Source organism: Belonocnema kinseyi, chromosome 7 (assembly GCF_010883055.1).
Source record: "Belonocnema kinseyi isolate 2016_QV_RU_SX_M_011 chromosome 7, B_treatae_v1, whole genome shotgun sequence".
Classification (NCBI taxonomy): Eukaryota; Metazoa; Arthropoda; class Insecta; order Hymenoptera; family Cynipidae; genus Belonocnema; species Belonocnema kinseyi.
In genome coordinates, this window is record NC_046663.1 from 34,334,420 (window position 1) to 34,351,398 (window position 16,979).

At 22.9% G+C, this 16,979-nt stretch overlaps 1 protein-coding gene across 4 annotated transcripts in view; it reads right to left on the reverse strand.

The window, feature by feature from the left end:
- Positions 1-319: 319 nt before the first annotated feature.
- The window catches only part of LOC117175935 (integrator complex subunit 1), a 64,359-nt gene continuing 47,699 nt past the window's right edge, over positions 320-16,979 (reverse strand). For 3 of the 4 annotated variants that reach the window (XM_033365793.1, XM_033365792.1, XM_033365790.1), the window contains exons 8-11: positions 14,911-15,035; positions 10,956-11,143; positions 728-1,000; positions 446-639 (exon numbers count right to left, since the gene is read on the reverse strand). In XM_033365793.1, coding sequence (XP_033221684.1) covers positions 524-639; positions 728-1,000; positions 10,956-11,143; positions 14,911-15,035 — 702 coding nt within the window. In that variant the 3' untranslated portion in view covers positions 446-523. Of the gene's footprint in view, positions 410-445; positions 640-727; positions 1,001-10,955; positions 11,144-14,910; positions 15,036-16,979 lie in introns of those variants that run through there. The other variant, XM_033365791.1, reaches the window with a different exon arrangement.

The following is a 16,979-nucleotide window of genomic DNA, read 5'->3' on the forward strand; positions in this document are numbered from 1 at the left end:
TTCTTGGTAGAACATTAATCTTCTTGTTTGAATGTAAATGTTCTTCGTGAAAATTAATTTTCTTGTTTAGAAATTGAAGTAATACACTTAAATGTTAATCGTTTTAGTTGAAAATTCATCTTTATGTTTACAACTAATTTGTTGAAAATTAATTATCAATTTGATTGTATTTTTGGTTGTATTATAATTTGTAATAATAATAATAATTATTATTATATATATATCAGACTATTCTCGAGCAAATTCTCATACTCTTCAGAACACTAATATCCGCCCAACAAAACTATCGAAAAATGTAAAACAATAAATCTAAGGACTCACCAATGATGAAAGATGAACCTGAAAGCTGAAACTGAGGGGAAAATCTCAGGAAAAACACTCTGGGATAAAACTCTGGGGTAATCCAACACTATTGGAAAGAGAAATTAATTAAACAAACAATCCATTCAGGTCCATCAGTCGCGCACTTTTTATTTCAAATTCTTTCTGTGCAAAATTGTAATACATTTAATTACCTTTAAATCTAACAGCCTTGCTGTGTATTCAAAAGAGCAATGCTCTTGTTAATGTATGAGGTTGTATTTACATTAGAATTTACACCAAGCTCGAACACCTTCTGCATAAGAGGTAGAGCGTGTTCTAAAAAAAACAGAAAACAATTTAAATTATCATTAAAAAAATGTACCCGTTTTTATATTTTTTTGAGAAAAAAAAAGAAAAATCCTACCTTGCATGCAAAGAACAATATCCGGAAGTCTGTCCAAAGCTGACATGAGAACATCGGCTCGAGGACTGTCCAAACATCTTTGAAAAGCAGCCAAGATGTGCAAATTAGGACTAGGTCTGTGCTTCAAAACTCGCGCTATTAAATTGTGAGCCATTGATCTTATATTTCCTTGAGGCGAGACGAGCAAATCGGCAATATTATCGATTATTGGCTCCAAAATCGCTGGCTTGCGAGAAGAAGCGCTTTCGATTTCGTGTAAAACACTAAGAACGTCTAAACCGAAAAGAATCGTAACGATAAATTAAAATATAGGAGCCAAAAGAATTAATGGAAGAAAATAATATCAGGGTTTTAACAATTATTTTAGTACTTTAGGGCAAATTTTAAATTTCTACATTCATACGGAATGATTTTTTTAAAAATAATATCAGGAACCACTGAAATATTAAGCATTTATTTCTACATGTCGAAAATAACAATATTTTAAAACAATTTTCAAATTATTTCTGTCATCAAAAAGATTTTTTATACAAAAATGGATATACCTAGGTCATTGTCAATAATTGTGATCGTTCTAAAATATTTGAAAAGATCTGATAAATTCTTGCAATATTTGGTAATATTTGTAAAATTATTGAAATCTTTGGGAAACCATTGAAATCTTTGTGCCATCTTTGAAATCTATCTCAAATCTTTGCGAAATGTTTGAAATCTTTGGAAAATTATTTGAATATTTTGTGAAATCTTTGGAAATCTTTATGAAATATTTGAAATCTTTGTGCAATCTTTGAAATCTACCTGAAAATTTTTTGAAATAATTTAAATCTTTTAAATCTATCAGAAATCTTTGCGAAATATTGTAAATGTTTAAAATATTTATAAAATCATGGAAATCTTTTCAAAATATTAGAGACATTCTTGAAATTTTGGTGCAATTTTGGAAATCTTTCTCAAATCTTTGTGAAATATTCGAAATATTTAAAAATTGTTGGATAATATTTGGGAAATTATTTAAATCTTTGTGAAATCTCTTTACTCTGACCGAATTTTTTTTTAATTTTTGATAATACCTGTGAAATTATTGAAATCTTTGTGGAATCTTTGGAAAATCATTATAATTTTTCTGAAATATATTAAATATTTGTGAAACTCTTGAAATCTTTGAAATATTTGTGCGATCTTTAAAATATATCTAAAATCTTTGCGAAATATTTGAAATCTTCATGGATATTTTTGGGAAATCATTGAAATCTTTGTGCCATCTTCGAAATTTACCTCAAATCTTTGCGAAATGTTTTAAATCTTTAGAAAATTATCGAAATATTTGTGAAATCTTTGCAAATCTTTTTAAAATATTTGAATTTTTTTTAATTTTTGACAATATTTGTGAATATATTGAAGTCATTGAAGTCTTTGTAAAGTCTTTTAAGTCTATCCGAAATCGCTGCGTAATATTTGAAACCTTTGTCTAATGTTTGTAATCTTTGGAAAATCATTATAATTTTTCTGAAATATTCGGAAATATTTGAAATATTTTAGAAACATTTCTTAATATTTGTTAAACTTTTAAAATCTATGGGAATTATTTAAAATCTTTGTGAAATTTTGGGAAATCGTTAAAATATTATTCAAATATCCGATATTATTTGTGAAATTATTGAAATCTTTTATAAATCATAGAAATCTTGGTGCACTTTTGGAAATCTTCCTCAAATCTTTATGAATCTTTTCGAAATATTTGAAATATTTAAAAAATATTTGATAATCTATGTCAAATGTTTGAAATCTTTGGAAAGTCATTATAATATTTCTGAAATATTCGGAAATATTTTTGAAATATTTGTTAATATTTGCGGAACTTTTAAAATCTTTTTGAAATAATGGAAATCGTTGTTAAATCATTGGAAATCTCTAAAATATTTTTTAAATATTTGATATTATTTGTGAAATTATTGAAATTTTTGTGAAATCTTTTGGAAATCAATGAAATCTTGGTGCACTTTTAGAAATATTTCTCAAATCTTTGTAAAATATTCAAAATATTAAAAAAATGTTTGATAATATTTGTAAAACTCTTGAAATCTTTGAAATATTTGTGCCATCTTTGAAATCTATCACAAATCTTTGCGAAATATTTGAAATATTTGGGAAATTATTTAAATATTTGTGAAATCTTTATGAAGTATTTGAAATAATTTTTAAATGTTTAATAATATTTTTGAAATATTTCTAAAACTGGTGTGAAATAATTGAAATCTATCTGAAATCTTTGCGAAATAATTAAAACCTTTGTGAAATCGTTTGAGTCTATCCGAAATCAATGCTAAAAATTTAAAGTCTGTATGAAATCCTTGGGGAAATAATTAAAATCTTTATGGATTCTTTCATATATATTTGAAATCTTTGCGAAATATTTGAAATCTTTCGAAAACTTCGAAATATTTTTCAAATATTTGATATTATTTGTTAAATTATTTAAATCTTTGTAAAATGTTTAAAAGCTTTGGAAAGTCATTATAATATTTCTGAAATATTCGGAAATATTTCAAATATTTTTGAAGTATTTGTTAATATTTGCGAAACTCTTAAAATCTTTGAAATATTTGTGCGATCTCTAAAATCTATCAAAAATCTTTGCGAAATATTTGAAATCTTCATGAAATCTTTGGGAAATAATTGAAATCTTTGTGCCATCTTTGAAATCTATCTCAAATCTTTGCAAAATGTTTGAAATCTTTAGTAAATTATTGAAATATTTCTGAAATCTTTGGAAACCTTTACGAAATATTTTACATATTTTTAAAATATTTTATGCTTTTTGCGAAATTAATTAAATAATTGTGCACTCTTTGAATACTATATGAATTTTTGTGAAATAATTGAAATCTTTTAAACATATCTAAAATCTTTGCAAAATATTTTAAATCTTTGGAATCCTTAAAAAATCATTCAAATCTTTTTCATATCTTGTCAAAATATTTGAGATATTTTTAAATTTTTTGATAATATTTGTGAATATATTCAAATCATTGAAACCTATGTGAAATCTTTGCGAAATTTTTTTAAGACTTTATACAATCTTTTGGAAATAATTGAAATCTTTGTGGAATCTTTAATATCCATCTGAAATCTTTGTGAAATGTATAAATTATTATTCAAATATTTGATATTATTTGTAACATTATTGAAATCTTTGTGAAATTTTTTGGAAATCATTGAAAACCTTGGTATACTTTTAGAAATCTTTATCAAATCTTTGCGAAATATTCGAAATATTTAAAAAATGTCGAATAATATTTGTAAAATTAATTAAATCTTTGTGAAATCTCTTTAACTTGTCCGAAATATTCAAAATGTTAAAAAAATATTTGATAACATTCGTGAAATTATTGAAATCTTTGTGGAATCTTTAGAAAATGATTTTAGTTTTTGTGAATTTTTTTTCATCTATCCGAAATGTTTGCAAAATAATTAAAACCTTTATGAAATCTTTTAAATCTATCTGAAATCTTTAGGAAATATTTTAAACGTTTGAAATCCTTATAAAATCATGGAAATCTTTTTGATATCTTTGCAAATCTTTTCTAAATATTTGAGATATTTAAAAACATTTGGGCAATATTTGTGAATATATTGAAATAATTGAAGTCTCTGTGAAATCTTTTAAGTCTATCCGAAATATTTGAAATCTTTATGAAATCGTTGGAAATATTAAAAAAATTATTCAAATATTTGATATTATTTGTAAAATTATTGAAATCTCTGTGAAATCTTTTGGAAATCCTTGAAATATTGGAACAATTTTGGAAATCTATCTCAAATCTTTACGAAATCTGTCGGAATCTTTAAAATCTATATAAAATCTTTGCAAAATATTTGAAATCTTCCTGAAATCTTTAGGAAATTATTGAAATCTTTGTACCATCTTCAAAATCTATCAAATCTTTTTTAATACAATCTGAAATTTTTGTTAAATAATTGAAATCTTTTAAATCTATCTGAAATCTTTGCGAAATATTTTTATTCTTAGGAATCCCTGAAAAATCATTTAAATCTTTTTGATATCTTTGCAAATATTTTCAAAATATTTGATCTATTTTTAAAAATTTTGACAATATTTTTGAATAAATGGAAATCATTGAAGTCTTTGTGAAATATTTGAAGTCTATCCGAAATCATTGCGAAATATTTGAAACTTTTGCAAAATGTTTGAAATATTTGGAAAATCATTATAATCTTTCTAAAATATTCGGAAATATCTTGAATATTTTTGAAACATTTGTTAATATTTCTGAAATTCTTAAAATCTTTGGTAAATATTTGAAATGTGTATAAAATCTTTTAGAAATATTTGAAATCTTTATGTCATCTTCAAAACATATGACAAATCTTTGCGAAATGTTTGAAATATTTGTGAAATCTTTGGAAATCTTTACGAAATATTTAAATATTTTTTAAATACTTGATATTTGCAAAGTTACTGAAATCGTTGTGAACTCTTTGAAATCTATCTGAAATCTTTGCGAAATAATTAAAACCTTTATGAAATCTTTTAAATCTGTCCGAAATATTTCCGAAATATTTATAAACTTTATAAAATCTTTTGGAAATAATTGAAATCTTTGTGAAATCTTTAATCTCTATCTGAAATCTTTGCGAAATATTTTAAATCTTTAAAATATTATTCGAATATTTGATATAATTTGTTAAATTATTGAAATTTAGGTGAAATATTTTGGAAATCATTGAAATCTTGGTACACTTTCGGAAATTTTTCTCAAATCTTTGCGAAATCTTCGAAATATTTAAAAAATGTTTAATAATATTTACGAAATTATTTAAATCTTTTTCATTTATTTGAAATTCTTGCAAAATATTTGAAATCTTTGTAAAATGTTTGAAATCTTTGGAAAGTCATTATAATATTTCTGAAATATTTGAAATATTTGTGCGATCTTTAAAATCTACCAAAAATCTTTGCGAAATATTTAAAGTCTTTATGAAATCTTCGGGAAATAATTAAAATCTTTGTGGAATCTTTCATTTCTTTCTAAAATCTTTGCGAAATATTGGAAATTTGTGAAATCTTTGGAAATATTTAAAATATCATACAAATATATGATATTACTTATGAAATTATTGAAATCTTGGTGCACTTTTGGAAATCCATCTTAAATCTTTGGGAAATCTTTGGAAATCTTTGCGGAATATTCTAAATATTTTAAAAATGTTTCATAATATTTGTGAAATTATTTCAATCTTTTTCATCTATTCGAAATCCTTGCAAAATATTTGAAATCTTTGTGAAATATTTGAAATCTTTGGGAAATTATTGAAATATTTGTGAAATCTTTGAAACTCTTTACGAAATATTTTTAAATACTTGATATTTGTGAAATTATTGAAAAAGTTGTGCACTCTTTGAAGTCTATCTGAAAATAACAATATTTTAAAACAATTTTCAAATTATTTCTGTCATGAAAAAGATTTATTTATACAAAAATGAATATACTTAGGTCCTTGTCAATAATTGTAATCTTTCTAAAATATTTGTAAAGATCTGATAAATTCTTGAAATATTTGATAATATTTTTAAAATTATTGAAATCTTTGGGAAACCAATGGAATATTTGTGCCATCTTTGAAATCTATCTCAAATCTTTGCGAAATGTTTAAAATATTTGGGAAATTATTTAAATATTTGCGAAATCTTTAGAAATCTTTATGAAATATTTGAAGTCTTTGTGCAATCTTTGAAATCTACCTGAAAATTTTTTGAAATCTTTGTGAAATCTTTGGAAAATCATTATAATTTTTCTGAAATATATTAAATATTTGTGAAACTATTGAAATCTTTGAAATATTTGTGCGATCTTTAAAATATATCTAAAATCTTTGCACTTTTCAAAATCCATCTCAAATCTTTGGGAAATCTTTGGAAATATTTGCGAAGTATTCTAAATATTTTTAAAATGTTTGATAATATTTGTGAAATTATTTCAATCTTTTTCATCTATTCGAAATCCTTGCAAAATATTTTAAATCTTTGTAAAATGTTTGAAATCTTTGTGAAATTATTGATATATTTGTGAAATCTTGGGAAATCTTTACGAAATATTTACGAAATATTTTTAAATACTTGATATTTGTGAAATTATTTAAATAGTTGTGCACTCTTTGAAGTCTATCTCAAATTTTTGTGAAATAATTGAAATCTTTTTAATCTATCTGAAATCTTTGCGAAATATTTTAAATCTTTGAAACTCTTATAAAATCATGGAAATATTTTTGATATCTTTGCGAATCTTTTCAAATTATTTGAGATATTTACAAAATATTTGTAATATTTGTGAACATATTGAAATTATTGAAGTCTTCGTGAAATCTTTCAAGTCTAGCCGAAATCTTTGAGAAATATTTAAAGATTTGAACGATTTCTCAAAGATGAACAAAATTTGACAAATATTACACAAAGATTTCGGATAGATTAAAAAAATTTCACAAAGTTTTCAATTATTTCACGATAATTTAAGACAAATTTCAAAGAGTGCACAAAGATTTCAATGATTTCTTAACGACTTCACAAGGATTTTAATAATTTCATAAGTATCTAATATTTCAAAGATTTCGCTAAGATTTCACCAATATTTCGCAAACATGCAATGATTTCCCAAAGTTTTCATAAAGATTTTAAAGATCGCAGAAAGATTTCCGAAAGATTTCAAGAGTATCAAAAATATTCAAGAGTATCCAAAGATTTCAAACATTTTATAAACGTTTCAAATATTTCGAAAGGATTTCGGACAGATTAAAGAGATTTCACAAAGTCTTCAATGATTTTTCAAAGATTCCACAAAGCTTTCAATAATTTTACAAATATTATTAAACATTTTTTAAATATTTAGAATATTTTGGACATTTTAAAAAGATTTCACAAAGCTTTAATTAATTTCACAAATATTATCAAATATTTGCAAATTTTTTAAGATTTCACAAAGATTTTCAAATATTTCGCAAAGATTTCAGATAGATATTAAATATTGCACAAAAAATTAAATGATTTCAAACAGATTTTATAAAATCTTCAAAAATATTTCGAATGGACTTGAAAGATTTCACAAAGACTTCAATGATTTCAATATATTGACAAATATTACACACATTTTGTAAATATCTCAAAAATTTTGAAAAGATTTCCAAAGATATCAAAAATATTTCAATGATTTTATAAGGATTTCGACGATTTAACATATTTTACAAAAATTTCAATTATTTCACAAAAATTTCAGATAGATTTCAAAGAGTGCAAAAAGATTTTAATAATTTCACAAATATTATAAAGTTTTTGAAAATCATTTCCAATGTATCAATAACTTCCCTTATATTATATTATTATGATTATAATGATTTTCCAAAGATTCCTAACATTTTACAAAGGTTTCAAATATTTTGCAAGGATTTCGAACAGATGAAAAAGATTTCACAAAGATCTAAATAATTTCACAAATATTATCAAACATTTTTTTAATATTTCGCAAAAATTCTCAAAGATTTGAGAAATATTACAAAGAATGCACCAATATTTCAATGATTTCCAAAACATTTCACTTTGCGTAATATTTTGAAATTATTGAAATCTTTGTGCACTCTGAATTCTATCTGAAATTTTTGTGAAATAATTGAAATCTTTGGGAAATATTTTAAATCTTTGAAATTCTTATAAAATCATGAAAATCTTTTCAAAATATTGGAAATAATTTGAAAATTTTTGGTAATATTTGTGAATATATTGAAAACATTTAAGTATTTGTGAAATTTTTTCAGTCTATCCGAAATCTTTGCGAAATATTTACCGTCTTTATTAAATCTTTGGGAAGTAATTGAAATCTTTTTGCAATCTTTAATATCTATCTGAAATATTTGCGAAATATTTGAAACCTTTGTCAAATCTTTGAAAATCTTTAAAATCTTTTTCAAATATTTGATATTATTTGTTAAATTATTGAAATCTTTGTGAAATCTCTTGGAAATCATGGTACACTTTTGGAAATCTATCTCCACTCTTTGCAAAATCTTTGGGAATCTTTGCAAAATATTGGAAATAATTAAGAAATGTTTGATAATATTTGTGAAATTATTTAAATTTTGGTTAAATCTTCATCATCTGTCCGAAATCCTTGCAAAATATTTGAAATCTTTGAAAAATCACTATAATCTTTCTGAAATATTCAAACAAATTAAAATATTTTTGAAACATTTTGTAATATTTGTGAAACTTTTTAAATATTTGTAAAATCATTTAAATCTTTGTGAAACCTTTAAAATGTATCTAAAATCTTTGCGAAATATTTAGAATCTTTATGAAATATTTGGGAAATCATTGAAATGTCTGTGAAATCTTTGCGAAATATTTGTAATTTGTGAAATTATTACAATCTTTGCGAAGTATTTCTGAAATTTTTTTAATATTTGGGAAATAGTTTAAACCTTTGTGGAATCTTTAGAAATATTTGCAAATCTTTGCAAAACATTTAAAATACTTTTGATATGCTTGGTAACATTTAGGAAATTTTTCAAAAATCATTGAATTCTTTGTGAAATCTTCTATGTGTTTTGAAAATTATTTAAATCAATTAAATATTTTTTAAATCATTGAAATCTTTGTGAAATTTACATCTTTATGGAATGTTTGCAATCTTTGCGAATTCTTCTAAAATGTTTTTGAAAACATTTGAAATTTTTTTCAAATCGTAGAAGTGTTCTAAATTTTTTGTAAAATCGCTGAAATCTTCGCAAAATTATTGAAACCATTTAAAATTTTTTGCAATGTTTATGAGATCGTTAAAATCTTTATGAAACATTTAGAAATCTATGGAATCGTTACGAAATCTTTTGACATATTTGGAAATATTTGAAAATGTTGTGAAACCTTTGAAATTTATTAAAATTTTTTAAAATATTTGTGAAATATTTCAAGACTGGTGTTTTTTTAAAAGCATTAAAAATGTTTGTAACATCTTTAAAACTTTTGTTAAATTAAAAAAAATTTTGTCATTATTGTCTTTGTGAAATTTTTATAAATTCATTGAAATCTTTATGCATTTTTTTAAATCTTTTTAAATCTTTATAAAATCATATAAATTTTGTCATAAAAATTTGGTCATTATTGTCTTTGTGAAATTTTTATAAATTCATTGAAATCTTTATGCATTTTTTTAAATCTTTTTAAATCTTTATAAAATCATATAAATTTTCTGAAATTTGTGGAAACCTTTGAAATATTTGCGAAATCTTCTGAAATATTTGAAATCTTTTGAAATTTTTGAAATATTTAAAAAATATTTTAACTATGTTTGAAGTCTTTGAAATATTTTTGAAATCTTTAAAGTCTTTGTGAAATCTATGAGCTCATTTTTAAATTTATAAAATCTTTACGGAATCTTCTGAAAATATTTTTAAAATCATTTGAAACCTTTGAAATATTTGTGAAATTTTTGAAGTCTTTGTGAATATATTATAAAATCATTGATATATTTAAAAAAATTTGAAATATTTGTGGAATTATTGAAATTTCGTTGGAATCTTTCCAAATCTTTTCGTATCTATGGGAATATTTCTGTAATATTTAAAATATTTTGAAACATTTCTAAATCTTAAAAATTTTCAGCAGTTTTGAAATATTTGTTAAATCATCGAAGCCTCTGTAAATTATTTGTTAAATCATCGAAACCTTTGTAAATTATTTGTAAAATCATAGGAAACTTTGTGATATCTTTTAAAATCTAACAAAATCTTTCAGAAATCATTAAAATGTTTTAAATATTTTGAAATTTTTGAAATTTTTTTTTAACCTTTTGAAATCTATTGACATCTTTTTTAAATCTTTTGTTATCTTTAAAATCTTATCTCGATATGATTACAATAATTCAAGACTTTTAAAAAATTATAAATGAATATTGATGAAAAGTGTTTAAAATTAAATCATTACTGAAATTCCCTTCTCATTTTCATTAATTAATAAATGTCTAGGAAATTATTGCAGTAGAACGTTTTGAAATTGAACTTAATTGACTGCATTTTTTCTTTTCTTTTTTTTTTTAAAGTAAATTTGGAATTTTTAAAAAAGTAAACCTGAAAAATATGGAAAAATCGTGAAATTTTAAAACCAGACTTCTGTAACAATCTTAAACATTTAAAAAAAAACTTGAGAAAAAATGATAAATATTACCATCTCCGTGAAGTTTCCTGAGCGTTGAAAGGGAAGTCGAAAATTGTTGTAGAATCAGAGGTTCTGGGGCAGGAGGAGTAGGAGCGACCACAATAAGTGTATCGTCTCCCTCGTCGCCTTCTCTTGGGACTGGAATCCCCGACATCAAAGTTCGCAAGCTACTGAGTGCTGGACGTGCTTGCAAATCGCTAAAAAAAATAAACACTCATAACAGTTCCAATATACTTAAATATTTTTAAAAAATAACACCTTTTACTGAAAAACTTCATTAAAGTTCGAAAAACTTCATTTTCAAAATTCCCTCACTTTACCCTGACCAATTTTTCATTTCCTCTGATCATACATATCTAAAGAAATTTTATTCTCAGACAATTTTTATAACAGAATATTTTATAAATGGAAAAGAACAATGTCAAATTTATTTCAACAAAAAAAATTACTCTTCTAGCCAAAAAAAAATATCAGGGTCATTTCCCGGTTCGAACACATTTTTCAGTCACTAAAATTAAAAAATTAAAACTCTAAAGCTAACATTGTTTCCATTTGAAGTAATAAAAAATAAAATACAAATTATAGCACTCGAAGTGGAACTTTTGACTTTTAAAATTTAAGTTTAAAAGTTTTTTAATTCAAAAATGTTGTATTTAAATGTTCAGTAAAAATAAAAACATATAAAATGGAATGTACTAACACTTTTCAAATGAACAATTTTGAATGAAATGCAAATAAACTGCAAAATTAAGAATTTTTCACTTTTATAAATTATGTGGAGTTCAAAGTTTCAGATTCAATTCCAAAAATATAAATCTACATTATGATTTTCAATGCTCTACATTAAAGAATCAATCAATAAACTTTAAAATATTTTAAACTTTATAGTTTGAAGTAATTTTAAACTAGAAACATTAAAAATTGGTTTGTTAACTGCTCACATCTTAAATTAAATGTTAAATTATTTTCATCTTAAACAGTTTAAGCATCCTTGAAAAATCTTCAAAATTTTATTTAAAAATCTTGAGAAATCTAGAAAATTTTTTTAATGTTTTCAAATTTATAATTATTTTTGCAATTATTTCCGAAGTTCTAAATATCATTTAAAATGAATCAAATTTTTCCTACAATTTTTTTAGAAATCTTCCAGCTTCTTGTTTGACAATTTTGGAAATCTTTTTAAACATTCTCCTAAAATAATTTTTCAAAACGAAAAATCATTTTTAGTTTTCCTAGGAATCTTCAGAAAATGTTTCTCTTCTTTTGAAGCCCTTTCACAAATCTTAAGAAACTTTTAATTTTTCTTTTTAAAATCTGCTAAACTTTACATTTTGTTTTAATTTAGGCCCTGGCTATTAGCGGAAAAATTCCGGTATAAACAGCCGAATATTGCTTTAAATGTTTTAAATTAATTTTTAATCTTTTAAAAACTTCTGAATATTTCTTAAAATTACTAAAATATTTTCGAAAATAATGAGGATTCAAATATGGTTAAATATTAAATTATTATTCTTTGTCTTAATTAAAAAATTAAAAATTGAATGGTTTAAAACTGGAATGTTTTAGACTGAAACATTGAATTTAATGAAAGCCTTTAATTACGAATTTTTCGATTTTGAACGGATTTAGCATCGTTTTGTCAAATCAATTATTGTCAATTTTTAATACTTAACATACAGATCCATTTAAAAAATATATTTTATTTATTTATATTTATAGATCATAAAATCAAAATGTTTTTTATGCCAAATTTTCAACTTCTACCGCTTTTACTTTTTACTCATTTTAGTCTTCATGACTGCATTAAAAAATACGCTAAAACTAAAAACTTTTGAAGTAAAACATTTTTAAAGATCGCATTGTGAACTGAATGATATCATAATTTTAAAATATAACTCAATTAATTAATTTGAAAAACTGTTTATATCGAACCTGGGCAAATTTTTCTTCTAAAGATTTGTAAAGTTTCTAGTCGAAAAGTAAATTCACTGTCAATAAAACAAGATGCATTTTCAACCAAAAAATATAAATCTTCATAAAATAGTCCAATTTTTCAATAACAAATAAAAACTAAACTTCACCCAAAAACAGTTAAATTTTCAAACCCGAAAAGTGGAATATTCAACAAAAAGATGAATTATTAACAGAAACTGTAAAAATATTAATTATTAAAAAAAAAAAAGAATTTCCAAACGTAAAGCTGAATTTTCAACTAGAGAAAATAAAATTCTAGAAAATTTAAGTTTTCAGCAAAAAGATTAATTTTCAATTTAAAAAAAGTTATTTTTCAAGAAAAAATACCAATTTTCAACTAAAATGATAAATCTGAAAAAAAATTAATTTTGAACGAAGCAGTTCAAATTAACAAAAAAAAAAGCAATTTTCAACCAAAAAGACAAATTTTCAACAAAACAGTTGAATTTTCAACCTGAAAATATGAATTTTCTACCAAAAGTGGAATAGTTACATTTTTAGATTTAAAAAAAATGTCAAACAAAAAAAAATTAGTTTTTAACAAAGTATTTAAACTTTCAATTTGAGTTGAGTTTTTAGCAAAAAAAATTTTTTAGTTGAATCTATTTTTCTCAAAAAACGATGGATTTTTATAAAAATACTTGTATTTTCAACAAAATAGTTGAATTTTTCAAAAAACACTATTATTTTCTAAAAATAGTCGAATTTTTGTAACGAAAAAGATCAAACTTTCTACGTTTTTTTGTATCTAAAACCTGGTTCTGGAACAAAACATTTGGAATTTCAAAAAAAACCATTACATTTTTTTTAAATCGAAATTTAAAACAAAGAAGATTTTTCAAAAAACACTAGAATTTTATCAAAATAGTAGAATTTTTGTAACAAAAAAAATCAAACTTAGAACGGTTTTTTGTATCAAAAAGCTTGTTCTTGAACAAAACACTTTGAATTTGAAACAAAAACGCTATTATTTTTTTTTAATAATCGAAATTTCGAACAAAAGAAGACTAAAACTTCACCCAAAAATGGATTTTCTGTACATACAGACTCATATTTAACAAAACAGATGAATTTTCAACAAAACAGTTCAATTTAAAAAAAAACTTAGTCAAAAATCTTTAACTGTAATAGTTACGTTTTGAGTTAAAAAATTAATTTTCCACAAAAAATTTGCAATCACAGAAATTTGTCATCAAAAATATGAATCTAAAGAAAAAATCAATATTTTAAATAAAGTTGTTCAAACCAAAAAATGTGAATTCTCAACGAATAATGTGATAGTGGATATTCCAACCAAAAAAGATTTGGATTTTAAATAAAGAACAGTTGAATTCAACTAAATAGAAGAATTTTTTAAACAAATAATTTAATCCTTAACCATAGATGATTTATTTTCAACTAAACAGTTGCATTTTTACCAAGAAAGATTTAATTTCTACCGAAAAGTTAAAATTTTTAAACCAAAAAGACGAATTTTCCGAAAAATAGTTGAATTTTCAACAACAAAAAACATTTCAGTTGAATATTTAACATCAAAATATGAATTTTCAACAAAATGGTTAATTTTCTACGAAAAAATTTGAATTTTAAACCAAAACGGACGAATTTTTAACACAATTTTTTAACTTGCAACCAAATAATAAAAATATTAACTAAAAATATAATTCTCAGGAAAAAGCACCTGAAAAAGAAATGAAATTGAAATAAAAGGCAAACAAATTACTGACAGGGATAGTATATCAGGGTGGCCGCAAAATTACTTGATTTTCTTCGGATGATTAATATTTAAAGATGAAAATTGTAATCTTGTAACATTTTTTAAATAAAATCTTTTACGAACAGAATAAAATAATTTCGAATCGAAATGTAAAAAATGTTCAATTTATTATCTTTGAAAATTATTTAAAGAGCTTCTTATAGAAATTCCCTGACTTTTAAAAGATTTTTTTTCCAAATCCCTGATTTCCCCTGACCAGTAAAATACACTTACTAAAGAACATGTGCGTGTTTCTGCAGATATTTCAAAGCTCTCTGGCCTCCATGTAAAATGTAGGCCTGTAGCAATGCCACGAACCGATTAAAGAGCGGGATAAGTTCCTTGAAAGGAGTGTAATGCTGTAAATAAAAAAAATAAAAAAACCATCACCAAATTGTACCAATACAACAAAATAATAAATTTTGCTATTAAGGGTTCATCCATGAAGTACGTTACCAATTTCGGAATTTTCAGTGCCAAGATTAAAATGTTAAGTACAAGAAAAAGAGGAATGAATTTTCAATCAAGAAGGATGATTTTAAACATACAAAAATTAATTTTAAACTGGAATGTAATTTTTAATCAAATATATGAATTTTCAACTAAAAAAATATAATTTTTTAACCAAAAATGGAATAGTTACATTTTCGGTTTAAAACATTAATTTTCTATCCAAAAAGACAATATTTTAACGAAAAATATGAATTTTTAACAAAAAAAGTTCATTTTTCTACCAAGTACATTTTTAAAATAAATAGTTGAATTTCCCATCAAATATTCAAATTTTGAATGAGTTTTTAACAAAAAAGTTGATTTTCTACCAAATAGTTAATTTTTCAAATAAGTAGAATTTTTCAACAAAAAAATTGGATAGTTACATTTTAGTTTAAAACATTATTTTTTTATTCAAAAAGACAAAATTTTAACGAAAAATATGAATTTTATCAAAAAAGTTTATTTTTGTACCAAGTAGTTAATTTTTCAAATAAATAGTAGAATTTTGAATAAAAAAGATTAATTTTCAACTAAAAATGGAAGTTAAATTTTTAATTTAAAAAATTAATTTTTAACGAAAACAACCAATTTTGTTACAATTTAAAATAAGGCCAAAAATACAGATTAAAAAAAAAGTTGAATCCACAGCAAAAAAGGTGAATATTTAAAAAAGACTATTAATTTTCTACTCAAAAAGAAGAATTTTCAATAAAATAGATGAATTTTTTACCCAATACTATGTCAAAAAGAAAGACAGATGAATATCCAATCAAGAAGGATGATTTTAAACCTACAAAAATGAATTTAGAACTGAAATGTAATTTTTAATCAAAAGAGATGAAATTTCAACCAAATAGTTGAATTTTCAACTAAAAATGGATAGTTATATTATCAGTTTGAAAAATTAATTTTCTACCCAAAAAGACCATATTTAAACAAAAAACATGAATTTTCAACAAAAAAGTTTATTTTTCTACCAATTAGTTAATTTTTTGAAATAAATAGTTGAATTTTCCACCAAATAGTTGAATTTTGAATACAAAAGATATATTTTCAACCAAAAATGGAAGTTACATTTTTAGTTTAACTTAAAAAATTAATTTTTAAGGAAAAAAAAAACAAATTTTGTTACAAGATGAAATAAGAAAAAAAGTCAAATTTTAAAAAAAAGTTCAATTCAGAGCCCAAAAGATGAATATTTAAAAAAGACGATTCATTTTGTACAAAAAATAAAAAAATCAAATAAAATAGATGAATTTTCCACCCGACACTGAATTTTCAACAAGAAAGTTCATTTTCTACCAAATAGTTAATTTTTCAAATAAAATAATTTTAGTTGTGCCCCCCCCCCCCCCCAAAGTTACGAAGCTGTTGGCAAATATTTTAATTACTTATAATAAATACCTCATTAAATTTGAATTTATAAGACTTTTCTTCTCCATTAATATAATGATTAAATAAATTTCACAATTGCACTCTAACACGGATTACACGTTTGTTCTGCGTTTTTCGCCTATCTAATGAGTTGTTTAATAATGAGTAGAATTTTCAGAGCCAAGATTTAAATTTTAATCAAAAAAGATTAATTTTCCCCCAAATAGTTGTATTTTCAACAAACAAAAAAAATAATAATATTAATTTTTCAACAAAAAATGGAACAGATACATTTTTAGTTTGAAAAATTAATTTTCCATCAAAAACGACAATAGTTTACAAAAAACCATGAATTTTCAAGAAAAAATTTATTTTTCTACTAAGTAGTTAATTTGCCACCAAATAAGTGAATTTTGAATAAAAAAAAAGATAAG